Source organism: Dendropsophus ebraccatus, chromosome 4 (genome assembly GCF_027789765.1).
Source record: "Dendropsophus ebraccatus isolate aDenEbr1 chromosome 4, aDenEbr1.pat, whole genome shotgun sequence".
NCBI classification, from domain to species: Eukaryota; Metazoa; Chordata; class Amphibia; order Anura; family Hylidae; genus Dendropsophus; species Dendropsophus ebraccatus.
This window is the reverse complement of record NC_091457.1, coordinates 35,285,415-35,304,559: the sequence shown is the minus strand read 5'-3', so window position 1 is coordinate 35,304,559 and position 19,145 is coordinate 35,285,415. Positions and strand designations below refer to the sequence as shown.

The 19,145-nt window shown below is 43.8% G+C and overlaps 2 protein-coding genes across 4 annotated transcripts in view; one reads left to right on the top strand and one right to left on the bottom strand.

Moving 5' to 3' along the window:
• The window catches only part of LOC138788054 (solute carrier family 22 member 6-B-like), a 63,458-nt gene extending 49,008 nt beyond the window's left edge, over positions 1–14,450 (bottom strand). The window contains exon 1 of one of the 2 annotated variants that reach the window (XM_069965520.1): positions 14,296–14,450. The gene's annotated coding sequence lies outside the window, so the exon portion shown is untranslated. Of the gene's footprint in view, positions 1–8,918; positions 8,991–14,295 lie in introns of those variants that run through there. The other variant, XM_069965523.1, reaches the window with a different exon arrangement.
• PPP2R5B (protein phosphatase 2 regulatory subunit B'beta) overlaps positions 1–19,145 on the top strand; it is a 93,288-nt gene that overhangs the window by 11,422 nt on the left and 62,721 nt on the right. Inside the window, exons 1-2 of one of the 2 annotated variants that reach the window (XM_069965524.1) lie at positions 8,507–9,550; positions 10,303–10,644. In XM_069965524.1, the coding sequence (XP_069821625.1) occupies positions 10,452–10,644 (193 nt within the window). In that variant the 5' untranslated portion in view covers positions 8,507–9,550; positions 10,303–10,451. Of the gene's footprint in view, positions 1–8,506; positions 9,551–10,302; positions 10,645–19,145 lie in introns of those variants that run through there. The other variant, XM_069965525.1, reaches the window with a different exon arrangement.

The window sequence follows — 19,145 nt, the reverse complement described above, 5'->3', positions numbered from 1 at the left end:
ATAAGAAGTCAGGAGGGGAGGCTGGGAGATTGCTTCTTGAGTACAGAAGGAGGCTTTTTTGGCTGATGAAACCTATTACAGAGTTTCTTAAAATCGCTTATACTACTGATTTCTGCAATAAAAAAAAAACATAACAGTTACGCTTTAAGGCTCAAGAAATGTTTGGTTTATACCAATCCTGGAAGTGTGCATTATACCAATTCAGTGGGTGCTGTTGTGGCATTATACCAATTCTCTGGGTGTGCATTATACCAAGTCAATGGGTGCTGGCGTGGCATTATACCAATTCTTTGGGTGTTGTGAAAAATTTCATAATATCAGTCAGTGGGTTCTGTGAAAACAGTTGCTAATATCAGTCAGTGGATGCTGGAAATTTAGTGTCCATTCAAACCAGTCTGTAGGTGCGGTGCTTGAAGTTACCCAGTGTTCCTGCTCAGTGGAGTTCCTGCTTGGTTGGATTACTGGATAGTCGGTTCATGTAAATCTTTACTGTACTGTCTTGTAAAACACGTGACAAAAACACAAAAAAATCTCTATCAAACCCTTTCAAACCTCTGTACAATAAAGTATTTAACCCTTACATTCCTAGTGGACCCCCCCCATTTTGGTTAAATCTGTGGCCTGTCCCATCTATTGAGGCACCAGTAGTGGCACTGTCCCTCATATAAATAACTTATTTGGCTCCCTCTTAATTTAATTTGCTCTGTGTTCCCCTTTGTACCAGTAGGGGATGAGTGGTGACACACTGTGCTGTATTTGAGCCAGGAGTGGAGTTATGGTATATGTTTTAAATGTTTTTAAGCTTTTGGAGGTTTCTGTTAAAGCACAATTTTTAATAATGATATTTTTACATTATTGTGGTCGTGCAGTTCATATTTATCTGCTTCCTTTTTCCTTTTGGTTGTTTGCTATTGTTTGTAGCAGGTGGACTAACACCAATATTTGGCTACCTGTGTTGCCCACCTGGACTTTTGAGGTTGCTCAGCTGATCAATGACTTGGGTGGGACGCCGCTGCAGTCACTGATTGGCTGAGCGGGCAATCCATCAGCTGGAAAGGCATTTTCCCCCTCGTTGTGACATCATCAGGACTCGGGCAATAATGCCCGAGCCAGGGCAATAATGCTTCCAGCCAGGGTCCCAAAGCCTGTGTAGCGGCACGGCTTTCTGCAGTAAGTTCTCCCCTGCCACCTGCCTAGAAATAAAAAAGGCCGGACCTCTTCTTTAAAGACATCAATACAATGCAATGAAGTAAGACTGACTGTCTCATGGGATTACCGACTCACTGCCATCTTTAGTCAGGACCCATTTTCTTCTTCAGGACCTCAAGGTGCTTGGGCCCAGTGGGCCAGTCTGACACTGTGTTCAAACATTTTCAGCTCCTCTCATCTGGAGCAGATATTCATTCTTTAAATCAGGGATTGGGAACCTTCAGCACTCCATCTGTTGCAAAACCACAATTCCCATCATGCCTGGACAGCATAAGCTTAAAATATATTGCCAAACTGCTTGTTGCTTATCACAACCTCTGTTGATTTCTTAAAAAAAAAAAAATGCGACAATGACTCTTGAACTTTATGTAGGCATCCAGCTGGAGTTTATTGAGTGGCTTACATCAGGGCGCTGTCCCTCATAGATGCTTTACTTTTTTTTATGGTTCTCCCTGACAGAAAGTGAGAGCCAAGAACTCACCTCTTCCTTTGGCTTTGGCTTAAAAACTGCTGTGTGACACTTGCCTTAGAGGCATTTTCCCCACTGTATTTGTGGTGTTTTTCCTGCCATTGACCACTATAGGTTGAAAAAAAAACATCAGAAAAAATGGTTGTGTACTTGTATGTGTTATTTCTTCCCGGTGTTTTTCCCTCACTCTCTTTAATAGAAATCCTTGAATCACATGACTTGTCAAACTCAATTAGACAAACGTAGGGGGGGAAACACAATAGAAGAAACATATACTGCTAACACTATTTGGGTTCATTGCACAGTGGATCCTAGTGTGCAAAATAAGAGTCTGTGGAGCCTCGGTTGCGAGTCTCTAAACACGGGATAGCCAGATATCTCTAGCCTGTTGCCACGGGGTGCCTCCATGATGGGGAGAGCACCACACCACCCTGATAGGTAGCCCCTTAAGTCCCACTCGGTTGCGAGTATTGGAACCAGGGCCACTTTAACCTAGGTGCATATGGTGCACGTGCACCGGGCCCCCTGGTTCAGATCACGTGACAGTGGCCCCCTGGCTGAGTCGCCACAAATTTTCACCCCCGCTGAGGAGAGCAGTGAAGGGTAAAGAGCTGAAGACACAAGTGTCGGCGCTCTGTGACACCTGTGGCACTGCGGGGCTGGTGGTGGTCGGGAAGGAGGAGGACTGTAGCTGCTTCCTGTGAGACCCGGTCACCCTGCACAGTGCACAGTGACCGGGTCTTACAGGAAGCAGCTACAGGCTGCACTACATGCTCTGCTGGCCCTGTCTGCGGGGGAGCCCAGGAGGCAGTGCCGACTTCACAAGCATCCAGTCTCTCCCCAGGCAGAGTGTGTGGAGGCTGGGGAGCAGCACCTGCACCATGCATGTAAGTAGTAGCAAGCTGGGGGTGTGTGGAGGTGGCGAATTAAAGCTGGGGGCCCACTGACAGAGGATTTGCCCACCGGACCTGTCCGGAGTATGTCCTGATAAGCCCTGCCCTGGTCTCAAGCCCCGCCCCTGGCACAGACCGCGGGTGGTATTTTAACACTTACTGCCATTCAGAAGTCACCCAGCTTTCCTGCATCTTATATTGTTGTATGACTGAGGCCACCCAGCTTTCCCAGGATCTTAGTCTTAGTATGAAGGGGGGTCATAAGATCTTACAGACTAGAAGGACTGAGTCATTCTTCCTAGTCTGTAAGCCCCTAAGTCCTCCTAGTCTGTAAGCTCCTGTGCCCCCCAGTCCTCCTCCTAGTCTGTAAGCTCCTGTGCCCCCCAGTCCTCCTCCTAGTCTGTAAACTCCTGTGTCCCCCAGTCCTCCTCCTAGTCTGTAACCTCCTATGTCCCCCCCCAGTCCTCCTAGTGTGTAAGCTCCTGTGTCCCCCCAGTCCTCCTCCTAGTCTGTAAGCTCCTGTGTCCCCCCAGTCCTTCTCCTAGTCTGTAAGATCCTATGTCCCCCCAGTCCTCCTCCTAGTTTGTAAACTCCTATGTCCCACCAGTCCTCCTAGTCTGTAAGATCCTATGTCCCCCCAGTCCTCCCCCTAGTCTGTAAGATCCTATGTCCCCCCAGTCCTCCTCCTAGTCTGTAAGCTCCTATGTCCCCCAGTCCTCCTAGTCTTTAAGCTCCTGTGTCCCCCCAGTCCTCCTCCTAGTCTGTTAGATCCTATGTCCACCCAGTCCTCCTCCTAGTCTGTAAACTCCTATGTCCCACCAGTCCTCCTAGTCTGTAAGCTCCTGTGTCCCCCCAGTCCTCCTAGTCTGTAAGCTCCTGTGTCCCCCCCAGTCCTCCTCCTAGTCTGTAAGCTCCTGTGCCCCCCCCAGTCCTCCTCCTAGTCTGTAAACTCCTGTGTCCCCCAGTCCTCCTCCTAGTCTGTAAGCTCCTATGTCCCCCAGTCCTCCTAGTCTTTAAGCTCCTGTGTCCCCCCAGTCCTCCTAGTCTGTAAGATCCTATGTCCCCCCAGTCCTCCTCCTAGTCTGTAAGCTCCTATGTCCCACCAGTCCTCCTAGTCTGTAAGATCCTATGTCCCCCCAGTCCTCCTAGTCTGTAAGATCCTATGTCCCCCCAGTCCTCCTCCTAGTCTGTAAACTCCTATGTCCCACCAGTCCTCCTCCTAGTCTGTAAGCTCCTATGTCCCACCAGTCCTCCTAGTCTGTAAGATCCTATGTCCCCCCAGTCCTCCTAGTCTGTAAGATCCTATGTCCCCCCAGTCCTCCTCCTAGTCTGTAAACTCCTATGTCCCACCAGTCCTCCTCCTAGTCTGTAAGCTCCTATGTCCCCCCAGTCCTCCTCCTAGTCTGTAAGCTCCTGTGTCCCCCCAGTCCTCCTAGTCTGTAAGCTCCTATGTCCCCCCAGTCCTCCTCCTAGTCTGTAAGCTCCTGTGTCCCCCAGTCCTCCTCCTAGCCTGTAAGCTTCTGTGTCCCCCCAGTCCTCCTAGTCTGTAAGCTCCTATGTCCCCCCAGTCCTCCTCCTAGTCTGTAAGCTCCTGTGTCCCCCCAGTCCTCCTCCTAGCCTGTAAGCTTCTGTGTCCCCCCAGTCCTCCTAGTCTGTAAGCTCCTATGTCCCCAGTCCTCCTAGTGTGTAAGCTCTTGTGTCCCCCCAGTCCTCCTCCTACAGACTAGGAGGAGGACTGGGGGGACACAAGAGCTTATACACCCATACTCCCTACAGTGGGAACCTGTTATAGCCAGAAACTGTTCCAGTGGTGATATTAGGTCTGTACGTGCCCCCACTAGCTTCACTCTTCATTATTCATAAAGATTTAGGGGTATTGTACCTGACATAGGAATGCTCCCCGACCATACTCCCTTTTTATAACTTGTGATAAAACCTGATGCACTGAGTATAATGCACCAGTGAGAATACCTGATAAATATAACTCAGTTAAGCTTTATAAGGAGAGGGGGCCCACTCTTGAGGTCTGTGCACTGGGCCCACCAGTGTATTAAAACGGCCCTGATCGGAACATAAATAGGGAAACAACAGGGTGGCCCCTTTTTGTCAACGTCTAACTCACAGTGGATCCTAGGCAGACTTTAATTATATTTCTGGGAGTATTTTATTTAAAATGAAAATTTATGTATTACTCGCTGTCTATAAATCTGCATACTGCATGTACTGTAGTGCAGAGGTCACATAGGCTTGTTAGTGCCACATGCTCTGTTGTGCAGACAGGCATTATTGTCTTGCCAGAAGAAGATTAGATGACCAATGGGCTAGGGATTGTCAAAAACCTATTCTGTCATTCCAGAATATCAGATAATTTCCTGCTAATCTGGTATTGGGACTATTTGTTGAATACACTGGATCAATATGTGCCAGTTGAAGGGATTATTACTTCACTGCTGTGTTGGAAGTTAAAGCTGTGGGGGCTGTGGATAATACAGGAGCAACAATACATAAAGGCTGTGTTCACTGGCCAGCAAGGTTTTTGCTTCATTATAACAATGAACATTGTAAGTTTTCTTTTAGAATGGGAGAACACATAAGGATCAATCAAGTAGATTGGCGCAGCTCAATCTTTGTGCACACAGATGAGCGGTCTCGCAGCCTTTCACTTTCATCAATGACGATTGCACATTCCCTATTTACAAGAGGTGATGTGTGGCCAGATGAAACAGATTTTTAGGCCTGTTTGGCCTGTCCTGGCTTTGGCTTCAAATCTTTGGCAGATAATCTGTGAGATAATCTTTCTGTGTAAATGGACCCTAATGGTGCGTTTACACAGAAAGATTTATCTGACAGATTTTGGAAGCCAAAGCCAGGAATGGATTTGAAAAGAGGATAGATCCCAGTCTTTCCTTTATGACCTGATCTCTGTTTATAGTCTGTTCCTGGTTTTGGCTTCAAAGATCTGTCAGATAAATCTGTCTGTGTAAACGCACCATAATGCTAAGTTTACACGAGGCGATTATTGGTCCGATCGTACGATTAACGATTTTGAAGTAACGATTTTTTTTTATAACGATCAGCGTTTAGATGGAACGATATATCGTACAGAAAATTCGTTTTGCGATCGTTTTGCGATCGGTTAAGCCTATCTCACACATAGGTAAAATCAGTGAACGACTGTTTACACGGAACGATCGGCGAATTTTTTGCGATCGACGAACGACGATTTATGAACATGTTAAAAGATCAAAATGAACGATTTTTCGATCGTTCGCAGCGTTTACGCGTACGAATTCGATCGTTATCGCGAAAATTCGCCCGATAATCGTTCCGTGTAAACGTAGCATTAGGGTCAGTTTACACACACAGATTATCTGACAGATTTTGCAGCCAAAGCCAGGAATGGACTATAAACAGGGAACAGGTCATAAAGAAAAGACTGAGATTTCTCTTTTTTTTTCAAATCCATTTCTTGTTTTGGCTGCAAAAATCTGGCAGATATCTGTCAGATAATCTGTGTGTGTAAACGGTCCCTAATGGTGCGTTTACACAGAGAGATTTATCTGACAGATTTTTGAAGCCAAAGCCAGGAACAGACTATAAACAGGGTGCAGGTCATAAAGGAAAGACTGAGATTCCCTGTCTTTTTAAGTCCATTCCTGATTTTGGCTTCCAAAATTGGTCAGATAAATCTGCCTGTTTAAAAGCACCATAATGCTAAGTTTACACGAGGCGATTATTGGCCCGATCGTACGATTAATGATTTCGAAGTAACGATTTTTTTTTTATAACGATCAGCGTTTAGATGGAACGATATATCGTACAGAAAGTTTGTTTTGTGATCGCTTAAGCCTATCTCACACATAGGTAAAATCAGCAAACGACTGTTTACACGGAACGATCGGCGAATTTTTTGCGAACGACGATTTATGAACATGTTAAAAGATCAAAATGAACGATTTTTCGATTGTTCGCCGATTATCGTTCGAATTCGATCGTTATCGCGAAAATTCCCCCCTATAATTGTTCCGTGTAAACGTAGCATTAGGGCCCTTTTACACAGAAAGATTATCTGACAGATTATCTGCCAAAGATTTGAAGCCAAAGCCAGGAATGGATTTGAAAAGAGGAGAAATCTCAGGCTTTCATGTATGACCTGATCTCTGTTTATAGTCTGTTCCTGGTTTTGGCTTCAAATCTTTGGCAGATAATCTGTCAGATAATCTTTCTGTGTAAAAGGGCCCTAAGATTGTGCCTATTTACCAATGAAAGCGTTGCTGTTGCCCCATGTTAACCTGGACTCTCTGTTGTTCGCTTTCTCTTCACCTCACCAACATCAAGGAACGTCTCCACCAACACCTCAGGCTGCAGTAATAGAGAAACCCTAGGGGGGAAACTACAAGGTTCACCATCAATCACCACATTACACCTAGGTGCAGTCCCCCTCTTAACCTCCGTGGCGGTTTCACCTCAGTAGGAGAGTTGCATTTACTCAGCCTGTGACAAGGATTTTATTATTCATTCAGCATTCCCTCACTTATCCCTGATTTCCCCTCATTCTAGTCTGCTACAATGATGCCATAGGCTCCAAAGTCCGGTTCGTAGCACATCGACCACAATTACAGACTTTTCACAGGACGTGTGAATAGCCTCTTACTATTGCGAACCCGACAATAAAATTTTGGGTTTTGTACCTAAACTGTGGTGCTGTGGAAATGCATCGTAATGTGCGTAAAGTTTGCCACAAATTGAGTGACAACCTGGCATAGTCTTCAGACTGCAGGGGAAAATGTTAAAAAAAGGGGCGTGGTCTCATGATTTCCCAACTGGCGATAGATTTAACAACATTCCCAACTAACTAAGTAGGAACTGAGGGGGAGATTTATCAAACAAGGTGTAAAGTGATACTGGCTCAGTTGCCGCTAGCAACCAATCAGATTCCACCTTTCATTTTCCAAAGAGTCTTTGAGATATGAAATCTGATTGGTTGCTAGGGGCAACTGAGCCAGTTTCACTTTACACAATGTTTGATAAATCTCCCCCTATATGGGTATTTTTTCACAACGGAATTGTTTGTATAAAATTAACATTTACATTATGCAAAATCTAAATATAGATGTATATGTATATGCACATACATATATACATAAAGCTAATATTGTCTATCTGTACACTTCTTCTCCAGTATAGGTACCTGAGTGCCTAAACCATTTCAACCTGTTTAGTTACTACATTTGGTCTACTAACACCTGGCCGTGTTGCAGGTGCATCACTGTATATATCGAAACACCTTCTTGACAGTATTACAATGTATACCGGTGGTGCTTACCTAAAATGTGATGTGAATGGGGCCCTAGGTTGTAACATTTCTGCAAATTTTGGCAATATATAACAATACAAAAAAAAAATAATAATAATAACACGGCTAAAAATAATGTGAATGGGTATATATAAATGAATAGTATACATATATAAATCGATGAATAAACAACAATGAATTTCTACCCATACACTGTAGACAATTATATAAGATGCATTTGCAGTTGCAGAAATGCAGACATAGAGATGGGAGCTTCACCCTGTGTTTGTAGGTATAGATCTGTATGAACATTTTGCTATTGTGCCTTTAGAATATTCACATGTGTTTGACTACTACTCAGTAGTAGCTAGAAATGTGTATTGCTATGGTATACATGTATCTTCTCCATACACACGGCTTCCTCACTCTTAATAGAGCAGCACAGCACTACTGCACAGGCAGCTGTCTCTTTAAATCCAGCATGACTGCAACCAATGGTTTTATAGAGAAGTGACATCACCCCCCAGCAGTGACGCAGACCCTATTATTAAAAGGCCAATCGCCTGCTCATTCATGGTCACATGACATTTTGGGAGAAGTGCAGGGGGGAGGAATAGGTTTGGGTTTTGTCATTGTACTGATCCTGCAGCTAGAGATAAACCAAGGCTTGTCTTGTTGAAGGAGAAAAACAGGGGAATCCTCCTAATTCCATATAATCATTGCATCTGCCTATTAACCGGAGACAGGGAAACTGCAGAGCATTCCAATCCCGTGAAGACGGCTTCTATGGATCAAGGACAGGTTGACGGAAAGGAGGGTCACAGGGGCCTATGCAAAATCCCATAAAGGAGGAAAACCTAAAACTAGGAACCTATTGAGTACAGACGGTCTCAGCTGTGCCAGCTCCTTCTATAATTACCATCCTGCAGAATTTCTTATAATTACAGGTCCCACAAGCGGGGCTGGGGCTCATCTCAATGCAATGCCAGAATTATTTTATGCTCCTCCACCTGATCCCACAGGAAAGCTAGAAGGGAAAAGGTGATTCTACCTTACGTTACTTCATCTGCAGCTGGATTTTCATTCATATTGATGCTCCTGGCTCAGAGGTGGTTGAAGGGTTAATGCAGAATCGCCAGGCCTCAAGTCCTATTAAAAAAAATCGGAATGCACTGGTTCAGTACACCACACCGGCTGCCAATATCAATTTCCTGAATATATTATTCTCCTGGATTGTGCTCAGCCCGTACGTTGGTTTCTCTGTGTCCTAGAGGGGGTTTCATTCTCTGGAATACTGACAGCTGTGTACAGCCCGAGGATATAGCATTAACTCTATAAACCACAGAATTGGTTTTCCAATATATAACCAAACCATATATATTTATATCAGGAATTGCGTAAATTCTGCATGGTGCTGCCTTGTGTGGGAATCATCTGTGCTTATTCTAGAACGTCTTGAAGGATCTACTTCTACACATCTCGAGGAGAGGCGGAAAATACTTGGCTTTGCCTTGGGACGTTTGGGCCAAGTGATCCGGATTTCGTTGGACTGTAAATTAAAATTTCATCCTGCTCGCGGCCCAATCTTCATTGATCAGTTAGACACTGGATGCAGATTCCATACAAAGATCTTCACGGGAAGGTGAATTATTAAAGGAAGAGCCTATAGGCAAAGCTGCAGCTGTAAGTTATCCCTTATGATGGGAGGGGGGTGGTATTACACAAAGGATTTCTATTGCCTAAAATCACTGTAAAATCATTGTTCATGAATGCAATTTTAGTCTGAAATGTCAATTAAAAAAAAAAACCCTGAAGTTGCCCATGAAGCCAATGCAGATTTCAACACAGATTTTTACATCCTAGTTTTGTATGTATTTTGTCATTTGGGTTTGTTATGCATTATAATGTACAGACTTGTAATGAAGGATCTGGCACTTTAATATGTGCTAATATAGGCATACGTCTTCTTAAAATTGACACTGACTGCAGCATATATTAAGGCCTGAGGATGACCATGGCAGCGGTGTAGACCGGGGACATCTAGGACTGGGCCACGAGAAGTTTGTCAGCACAAATCCTGCAACACATGATGCAAACAGGAGAATGCGACCTAGTTCATCCTCCTTGTGTTATAGCAAGTCATGGGCATCTTCACTGCAGTATCTTCGTACATTTTAGTGACAGACATCTTAAATGACACAGCCTTTTATCTTCCATTGCTTTATATGTGGGACGAGATTATATTACCCAGTACTAGGCATTTGCCCCCAAGTTTAGGGCATCAGTTGGCATATATTACTATGCTTATAGGGACTCTTTGTAGATTACATCTCTGTAATCTACAATGTTACTTTGCGGCATATATAGTATTGCTTGGTAAATCCTTTCATTTCCATATAGTGCGTGGGATAGTTAATCATATTTTCTTCTTCCAGCTGCTCCATTTGCTGCCCATGGGTGATCCTGCTTCCACTAGGACCCACCTGGGCCTAGACTACTAATAGTTCCCCAGTGTGTGTCCATCATCTTCAGCGGCGCCAACAACCACCAACATCTTCCTACTGCTGCTGCCTTGAACATACTAATGGAGACCAAGCTTCCCATTACCCCCACCAGTCCATCCTCCCCAGGACTTTCCCCCGTCTTGGCTGCAGACAAAGTAGATGGCTTTTCTCGTCGCACTCTTCCTCGCTCCCGTCAGAGAAGATCACACAGCTCCTCTCAGTTCCGCTACCAGAGCAAGCAACAAGAGCTAACACCCTTACCTCCTCTGAAAGGTACGCTTGTCTTCCTAAGTGTCCTGCCACTGCTTAATGTCTCCTATTCAGCTGATCATAAATAATTTTAGACTGCCATTACTGGAGGATTTCCTTGGTTGCCTAACCCATCTGACCTCCAGATGTAGCAGAGCTGAATCCTGGGCTGCATTATTTGTGTATAATGATAACTGTCAGTTTATATAATACAGGCCCCAGTGGTGGTTTGTGCCAATGAGAAACTCAGCTCAGCAACATCTGTGTAAGGGCACCCTGCATAACCCAATATGAAGCCTATGACTACTGCAGGCCTATACTCATCGTGATCTTGCATTATCTGTTTTTCCATGACTTCATCTGTCATTACTATTATACTGTATACGGTATTTTCCTGCTGTTTCCACATAATTATGCAAAACGAAATGATCTTATTGAAAAGGATTTGATCACTAAGCCCCTTGTTTCATCATTCTGTCTACATGTCTCAGCCTTCTCCTCCTGACCATTTTACGTTGCCACCCTCCATATCTATTTTACTTCTCTCTCCCTTCCAGCTCATCCATCCTCCCTGCCCCTCCTTTCACTCTCCGTGATGCTGATCCTCAGATCAATAGCTCTAACTGTACAGATAACATTATCATCTTTTATAATACCATTCTAGAGGCCGGGTCCATCCTGCCTTTATCCTTCCCACTTCTCTCGCTTCTATTCTCCCACAGTCTTCTGGGAGATGCTAACCACTATGCAGTATGTGCACTACCTAGGCAGACAGTGTTATTCTTATATAATGCAGAGCATTCATTGTGGCATATTCCATACACCCTCCATCCTGATGTTAAATATTAATGTGCACTGCATGCTAGTGCCTCTCCTTAGCTGAGTGCACGCACAATAAGGATGCAAATACTATAAAGCACAGCATGGCTCCATTCTTAATTTACAGCGCAGAGACACGAGCTGCCTTTTACCAGTATATACACATTGACTTATATTTGGATGTGAGTTTTCTTTAGCTATTTGGCTTTGTCATGATGGACAAAGAAAGAAGTAGCAGGATACAAATAGTTAAAGGGAAACTATGACCTTCACAAAACATGACAGCGCTAGATAGGTTACATAAAAATAAGTTTAATTATACGTATATGTTAATGGACACAGGAGTAGCATAACCAAGAAACATAAAATTTAAAGGCGCTTAATGGAGAAATGTTTTACATTTAAATGTGCTTAGGAAAGAAATAAAGAAACCTATACTCTCCTGCCACTCATCCCACTGTTCTGCCGGTGCCACTACCTGCTGTCAGTGCTTTCTGTTCTCTGTTGTGACACACAGGAAATGCCTGCTCAGCCAATCACTTGCTGGGTCACTATTGAGGCCTGTGATTGGCTGAGTGGCTATTTCCTCACAGGAGGCACTGACAGAAGGGACCAGCACAGAATGGCATCTGTGGGTGATAGGCGGCAGGTGAGTACTGGAATATTTGAATCCCTTTAAACACTCAAGTGCCATATGCTAATTAGATGCTAAGGGTCCACTGGGCGTTCCCTATGCAGGCAAGTATCCTGTTGTTTGGGCAGTAAATCCTACAAAACTTCTCCCTCTGTTCTAATGGCTTCATCCCCTCCTATGACACAGTGGGCCACCAAAGCTGTCACTCAAGGACAGTAAGGAAGCGTTTGGAATGTTTTCTGCCCAAAGCTTAGGATACTAAAAAACAGCTGGAGGACACTTGGCACCTAATCAGCATAAGACATGCGAGCATGTTAAAACATTTTTTCTAAGTATAATGCTATTGATATCAAGATAGGCACGATTCAACATATTTCCAGGCCAACTATCTAGCCCTGTCAGCAGTTTTTTGTGGGTGCTGCAAGTTTCATTCACCGATTATAATTCTTAGATTCTTATTATCTGTCCGTAGTACACTGAGTGCACAGGGTTACTGTGTTATGACCACTCTGAGGACATGACTGGCTCATTGATGTTTTAATACCCATAGTTTAATCAGCATAAAACTGATGACAGATCCCTTTAAAAAGATAGGCTGCAAGTGCTGTAAAATGATGACTGACCATGTAATACACAGATGGCCTCTCTCTTCATAGATCATAAAGGGGAGTCTCAAGCTAACTTCCTAAAATAAAACTGATAAAAAAAGGTAAAATAGTAAAAAAAAAGTTAAAAATCTTGCCAGGAAACTCTGGGGTCCCTCCCCGCACCGAATGGACAAGTCCATAGTCCCATCACATTACGTATAGGCCATGGCTCCAGTCAACAGAAGCCTGGTTTGGCGTGTGAACTTCTGAAGTGAGTTGCTGCCATTTTCAGCACATGGAAGGGGAACTATCAATATTACAACATGGAGGACATACTATAATTTCAAACATACTTGAGATTTCTTCCCAATGCATTTTAATAGAGACGATTTCTTATCATTTTTATTTTTAGCATTCCTTCTAAAATAAGGCAAGGTGTCACCATATATTGTAAACCCGACATCTAGCTCATTGATAACATTCAGTGAAGCCTGCATGCTGACAATATACTCTTCTTATACCATATACCTCATACCATATAGCCAGGTAATACAATCTAAATGGCTATGTATCATTCAATACATTATTTGTGCCTCCATGGTCATTATTCAGTATATTATGCTATTTTTTAACATGTTCTTGGCACCAGCTAGGGCTTCGATAGTTTTGTGAGTGAGGCATATGGTGACAGAGGCGCTATGTGGGTGTCCTTGGTTACAGTCTCTGTAGGCTTGCTCCCATGTGTATCTGTCTCTGCCGTATGTCTCCTAATTCTGCCTTGTATATCCCAGTCTCTCTCCATTGCTGCTTGTTATATACCGTCTCTCATCTTTTCCTCTCTCTTTATCTCTGGCTAATAAATATCTGTCTCATCTACATTTTCCCTCCTGTCAAACCAACCCATCCTCTCTGCTCTTTCTCTGACTCCAGATTTCCCTGTCCCCCCCCCTTCTTTCCATTCACCTTTCCCCCTGTGTATTGTTCTATGCTCATCTTACTCTCATTTCTTTCTGCTGTCAGCAAATCATTATCCAGCCACTCAGGAAATGAAATAAAACACAAACCGCGTCATACAGTCTATGCTATATTAGATTTTCTTCAGGGAGAGATGATTTTTTTTTTTTATAATTTATGGCTGTTTGACATGGATAGACACTGTATAAGATAGGTGGACCAATAGATAGATAGATAGATAGATATGAACAATACATGGAGTAGGTACCATAGGTTCCTAAAAAGCGAGGTCTTATTCCAGGTTGATCTAGTCCCTATTGAGCAATTCTGAAAATTGGATTGGGGCATCAGGACTTCCTATTTTGAGTGATTGGGATTTTAGTGCCTGAAAGATGAAGCCCACTGGATAGATTACAGATCTATAGATCTATCAAAAACCATTACAGTATATAGACATGAATAGATAGACTGTTTCAGATTGAAAATGATCAGATTGATGTCACTTTCTTTGCACCTGCAGATTGAGGCAGCAGCTATTCTTAGTCAATGTTCACACAGTGACCCAGATTTACTACATCTCACTCATATACAGTCTGAGGCTATGTTCACACAGTGTGTAGCCAAACCCCAAAAATATGATTTTCTCATTATTAAAAAGCTTAGGGTTCCCCGATTGCTTACCTTGTTACAGTTTACAGTCCCCGACCTTCTGGATCCATTCCATTGCCTTCTATTTGTATCTTATTGGTAACTTTCCCTGTTTGTGGCATAGGAACCACTCAGGTGACCACTGGTGAAAAGTTGTATATTAGCAGTATAGTTGCTGCTGCCCTCCGTCTATGTGTCCAAAAAAGAGCTGACAAACGCATTATAAAGTGTCTGTGCATACACCAGTATGGGCACGCCTTTGGAAATGATTGTAATGCTGTTAGCTATGTTAAAGTGCTTGTAGGGGCAATAAATAATCACGTTACAACAACGTGAGATTTATTCGAAATGGCAAGGAAACAAAGAACTGTCACTAGATATAAATTAATGTAGCAAACTATATTAATTTAAATACTGTAGATTATTTGCTATGAGTATGATATTACCATACCTTGTAGTTATACCTTACCAATGTAGCTCCATACAACAGTAGTTCCCAACCACTTAGTTGTGATTGTTTGCTAAGTGCAGCTCCACTACATTTACCCCCTCTGTTTCTTTAAAGGGGTCGTCCAGGATAATCCAATTAATGGCCTATTCACAGGCTAGGCAATCAATAATTGATCGGTGGCAAAACGCCTGCCGATCAGCTGTTTAGTAGCCAGGGTACTGCAGCCTTTGCTCCTAAAAAAAAGTGAATACAAGCTGAGGCTGCAGTATTCTGGTGCCTCCACCACCCAGGGACAAGAGCCAACAAAAGGTTCTGGCACCATTCTCACTGTAGTGCGGGCACCAAACTTCTGTGCCAACACCCAATACCCTACCGATCAACTATTGATAGCCTATGCTGTGAATAGGCTATTAAAGGGATAGTTCACAAAAAAATAATTTCAACTGGCACCATAAAGTACCAGAAATTTGTAATTTACTTCTATTAAAAATCTCCAGTCTTCCAGTACTTATCAACTGCTGTAAGTCCTGCAGGAAGTGGTATTCTTTTCAGTCTGGAGAGCAGGAGATGATTTCTATGGGGATTTGCTACTACTCTGGAAAGTTCCTGTCATGGACAGAGGTGGCAGCAGAGAGCGCTGGGTCAGACTGGAAATGATACAACACATCCTGCAGGACATACAGCAGCTGATAAGACCTGGAAGACAGGAGATTTTTTAAAAGAAGTATATTACAAATCTCTGGCACCAGTTGATTTGAAAGAATTTTTTTTTGTGAACTACCCCTTTAATTGTTTTCTCATTGAAAACCTCTTTAAGGCCCTATTAACATGACATTTTGGGTTACATTGCTGGTAACATCAGCATTTTGATGCATACTTTGGAATAACCAAGGCACGCCTATCAAGTTTAATAGACTGAATGTAGTCTAATACAGGGCCGGATTAAGGTTGGTGGAGGCCCTGGGCAAAAATTTTGTTGGGGGCCCCCCCCATTTTTTTCCCCCAAATATATCCCATACAGCGATCTATACAGGTGGCTATTTACTGTAGCAGACTTAGCACCTACCCCTCCTCACTCCTGGCTGTGTGGCTCAGCATCCTCCTCTGTTTTGCATGTGATGGTCACTACAGGCTGCAGTCCAGAGGAAGATGCCAGGCCCTAGAGACAGGATGGGGAGGGGTGTATTCCCACTCAGGGTGTATTCCCACTTTGTGTTTATGTTAATAATGCAATGCGAGAACATAGCCCTTCAGTACTTTCTGTGCTCTCCTGCCCCCTGTGTTAGCCCCCACAGCAGCATATGCAGATGTGAATCGCTGAAGGAACCTGGACTTGCAAGTCTAAGTCCCATCTGCAGTTCCCAACCATGTACAATACCTGAAGCAGTAAGGAGCAACCAGAAAGTACTTAAAGGCTGTGTAGAATATATAGCGGATATGGTACATGTGAACATACCCAAAGGATTAAAATACACAGCTGTGTGCAGCCCATGATATGGCATATATAGCCTGTGTGCAGAATATGACATACATAGGATACACACCATACATTGCTCTCAGGCTATATATCATATGCTGCACACAGGCTATATATCATCCACTGCTCTCAGGCTATACTGTATATCATATGCTGCACACAGACTATATACAGTATATACCATATGCTGCACACAGGCTATATGACATATGCTGCACACAGAATATATACAGTATATACCATATGCTGCACACAGACTATATACAGTATATACCATATGCTGCACACAGGCTATATACAGTATATACCATATGCTGCACACAGGCTATATACAGTATATACCATATGCTGCACACAGGCTATATACAGTATATACCATATGCTGCACACAGGCTATATACAGTATATACCATATGCTGCACACAGGCTATATACAGTATATACCATATGCTGCACACAGGCTATATACAGTATATACCATATGCTGCACACAGGCTATATACAGTATATACCATATGCTGCACACAGGCTATATACAGTATATACCATATGCTGCACACAGGCTATATACAGTATATACCATATGCTGCACACAGGCTATATACAGTATATACCATATGCTGCACACAGGCTATATACAGTATATACCATATGCTGCACACAGGCTATATACAGTATATACCATATGCGGCACACAGGCTATATACAGTATATACCATATGCTGCACACAGGCTATATACAGTATATACCATATGCTGCACACAGACTATATACAGTATATACCATATGCTGCACACAGACTATATACAGTATATACTATATGCTGCACACAAACTATATACAGTATATACCATATGCTGCACACAGGCTATATACAGTATATACCATATGCTGCACCCAGAGTATATACAGTATATACCATATGCTGCACACAGACTATATACAGTATATACTATATGCTGCACACAGGCTATATATCATATGCTGCACACAGACTATATACAGTATATACCACATGCTGCACACAGACTGTATACAGTATATACCATATGCTGCACACAGACTACAGAATTATTTTCTCATGCAGTTTTGCCACAATTTCAGCTGATACAGTAAAACGCTGCTATTAAAAAGCAGTGTGTGTATTATGGCAAAGAGCAATATTTCCCTTTTCACTTCAGGGCCCCCTACCAAATAGTTTTCTACAAAAAAACAAAGAAAAAACATGTAATTTAGTGACTCACAGGTGACGTCTTCTTAATCTCAGGTGTCACTTTCCTTTTCCTCCAGGATGATTTCTTGCAGCTACAATTCTTCTCTTTACAACCTGCAAGACAAACATCTCAGGCTCCGCACATTTCCTTCAATTTCCTTCCCTTTTTTCTTAATGAGTGTGTGGGTTGTCCCCTGTATGTAGCATCCTCTGCTGTGCTCCCATATAGTAATAATGTCCCCTGTGCCCACATATAGTAATAATATCTCCTGTTGTGCCTCCGTATAGTAATAAAGTCCTAATGTTGTGCCCACCTATAGTAATATTGCCCCCCTGCTGTGCCATCATATAGTAATAATGTTCAGCCCTGCTGTGCCCCCTGCTGTAATGTGCCCCCATAGTATATACCCCCTGCTCTAATGTGCCTCCATAGTATATGGCCCATGCTCTGATATGTGTCCCCATACATAGTATATACCCCATTTCTAATATGTGTCTCCATCAGAATGGGCTCTGATGTGCCTCCATAGTATATGCCCCCTTACATAGTATATGCCCCCTGCTCTGATATGTGTCCCCATACATAGTATATACCCCCTGCTCTAATGTGCCCCCATAGTATATACCACCTTCTCGAATGTGCCCCCATAGTATATGCCCCCTGCTCTGATATGTGACCCCATACATAGTACAGTATATGCCCCCTGCTGTAATGTCCCCATACATAGTATATACCCCCTGCTCTGATATGTGTCCCCATACATAGTATATACCCCATGCTGTAATGTCCTCCATAGTATATATACCCCTGCTGTAATGTCCTCCATAGTATATACCCCTGCTGTAATGTCCCCCATGGTATATATACCCCTGCTGTAATGTCCCCCATGGTATATATACCCCTGTTGTAATGTCCTCCATAGTATATACCCCTGCTGTAATGTCCACTCATACTCACCTGATCTGGGCGGGGGATGGGTCTTCTCTCTTCTCTCCTGGTTCCTTCAGCATGGCAGCCGCTGTGACAGATCGTCCAGCTAAAGAAATCAGGTTTCCTACCACTTGAGGTCCCGTCGGCGCACTGTCCTCTCCTCAGTGAGGTCAGAGGGGAGGAGGGGGGTGGGGGGTGGGGTCGCAGCAGGAGAGTGTTGTTCGGGATCCTCCAGGAAGCCTCTATCAGGGGGAAGTCTGAGGAGCCTGCCGGGCGGGAGATGTGTCAACACACAGTTAACCCTACACCCAGGCCTGTATTTAGAGTTCATGCTGCCCTAGGCACTTTGCATGCTGAGGCGCCCTCCCCCCCCCCCCTTCCCCTCGGCACTGACAGGTTACCTGCATGGTGCATACTGGGAGCTGGAGGCCGGCACTCCAGCACCCAGTACTACTGAGAGGCACCCCCCGGCTGGCAGTAGTACTAGGTACTGGGGTGCCGCTTTGCTTGATGCCCGCTCTTCTCATCAAACAGACGTGATGGAGGAAGGAAGGAGGCCGGGGACTTAATTTGGGGACCGCTTCTGTCCAGTGTCGGACTGGGGCACCTGGGGCCCACCAGTATAGAACCAGTGAAATGTGACATGCTGACCCGCTCCTTTCCTGGATTCATCTGTATCTGTGACAAATCCCTTGTGGCAGATCAGAATACATAGATCTGTGGGGGCTCAGTGCAGGGAAGTGACCCCAGAACATCACTAATAGGGGACAGAACAAAAACATCTCCCCCTATCCCCTATTAGTGCTGTTC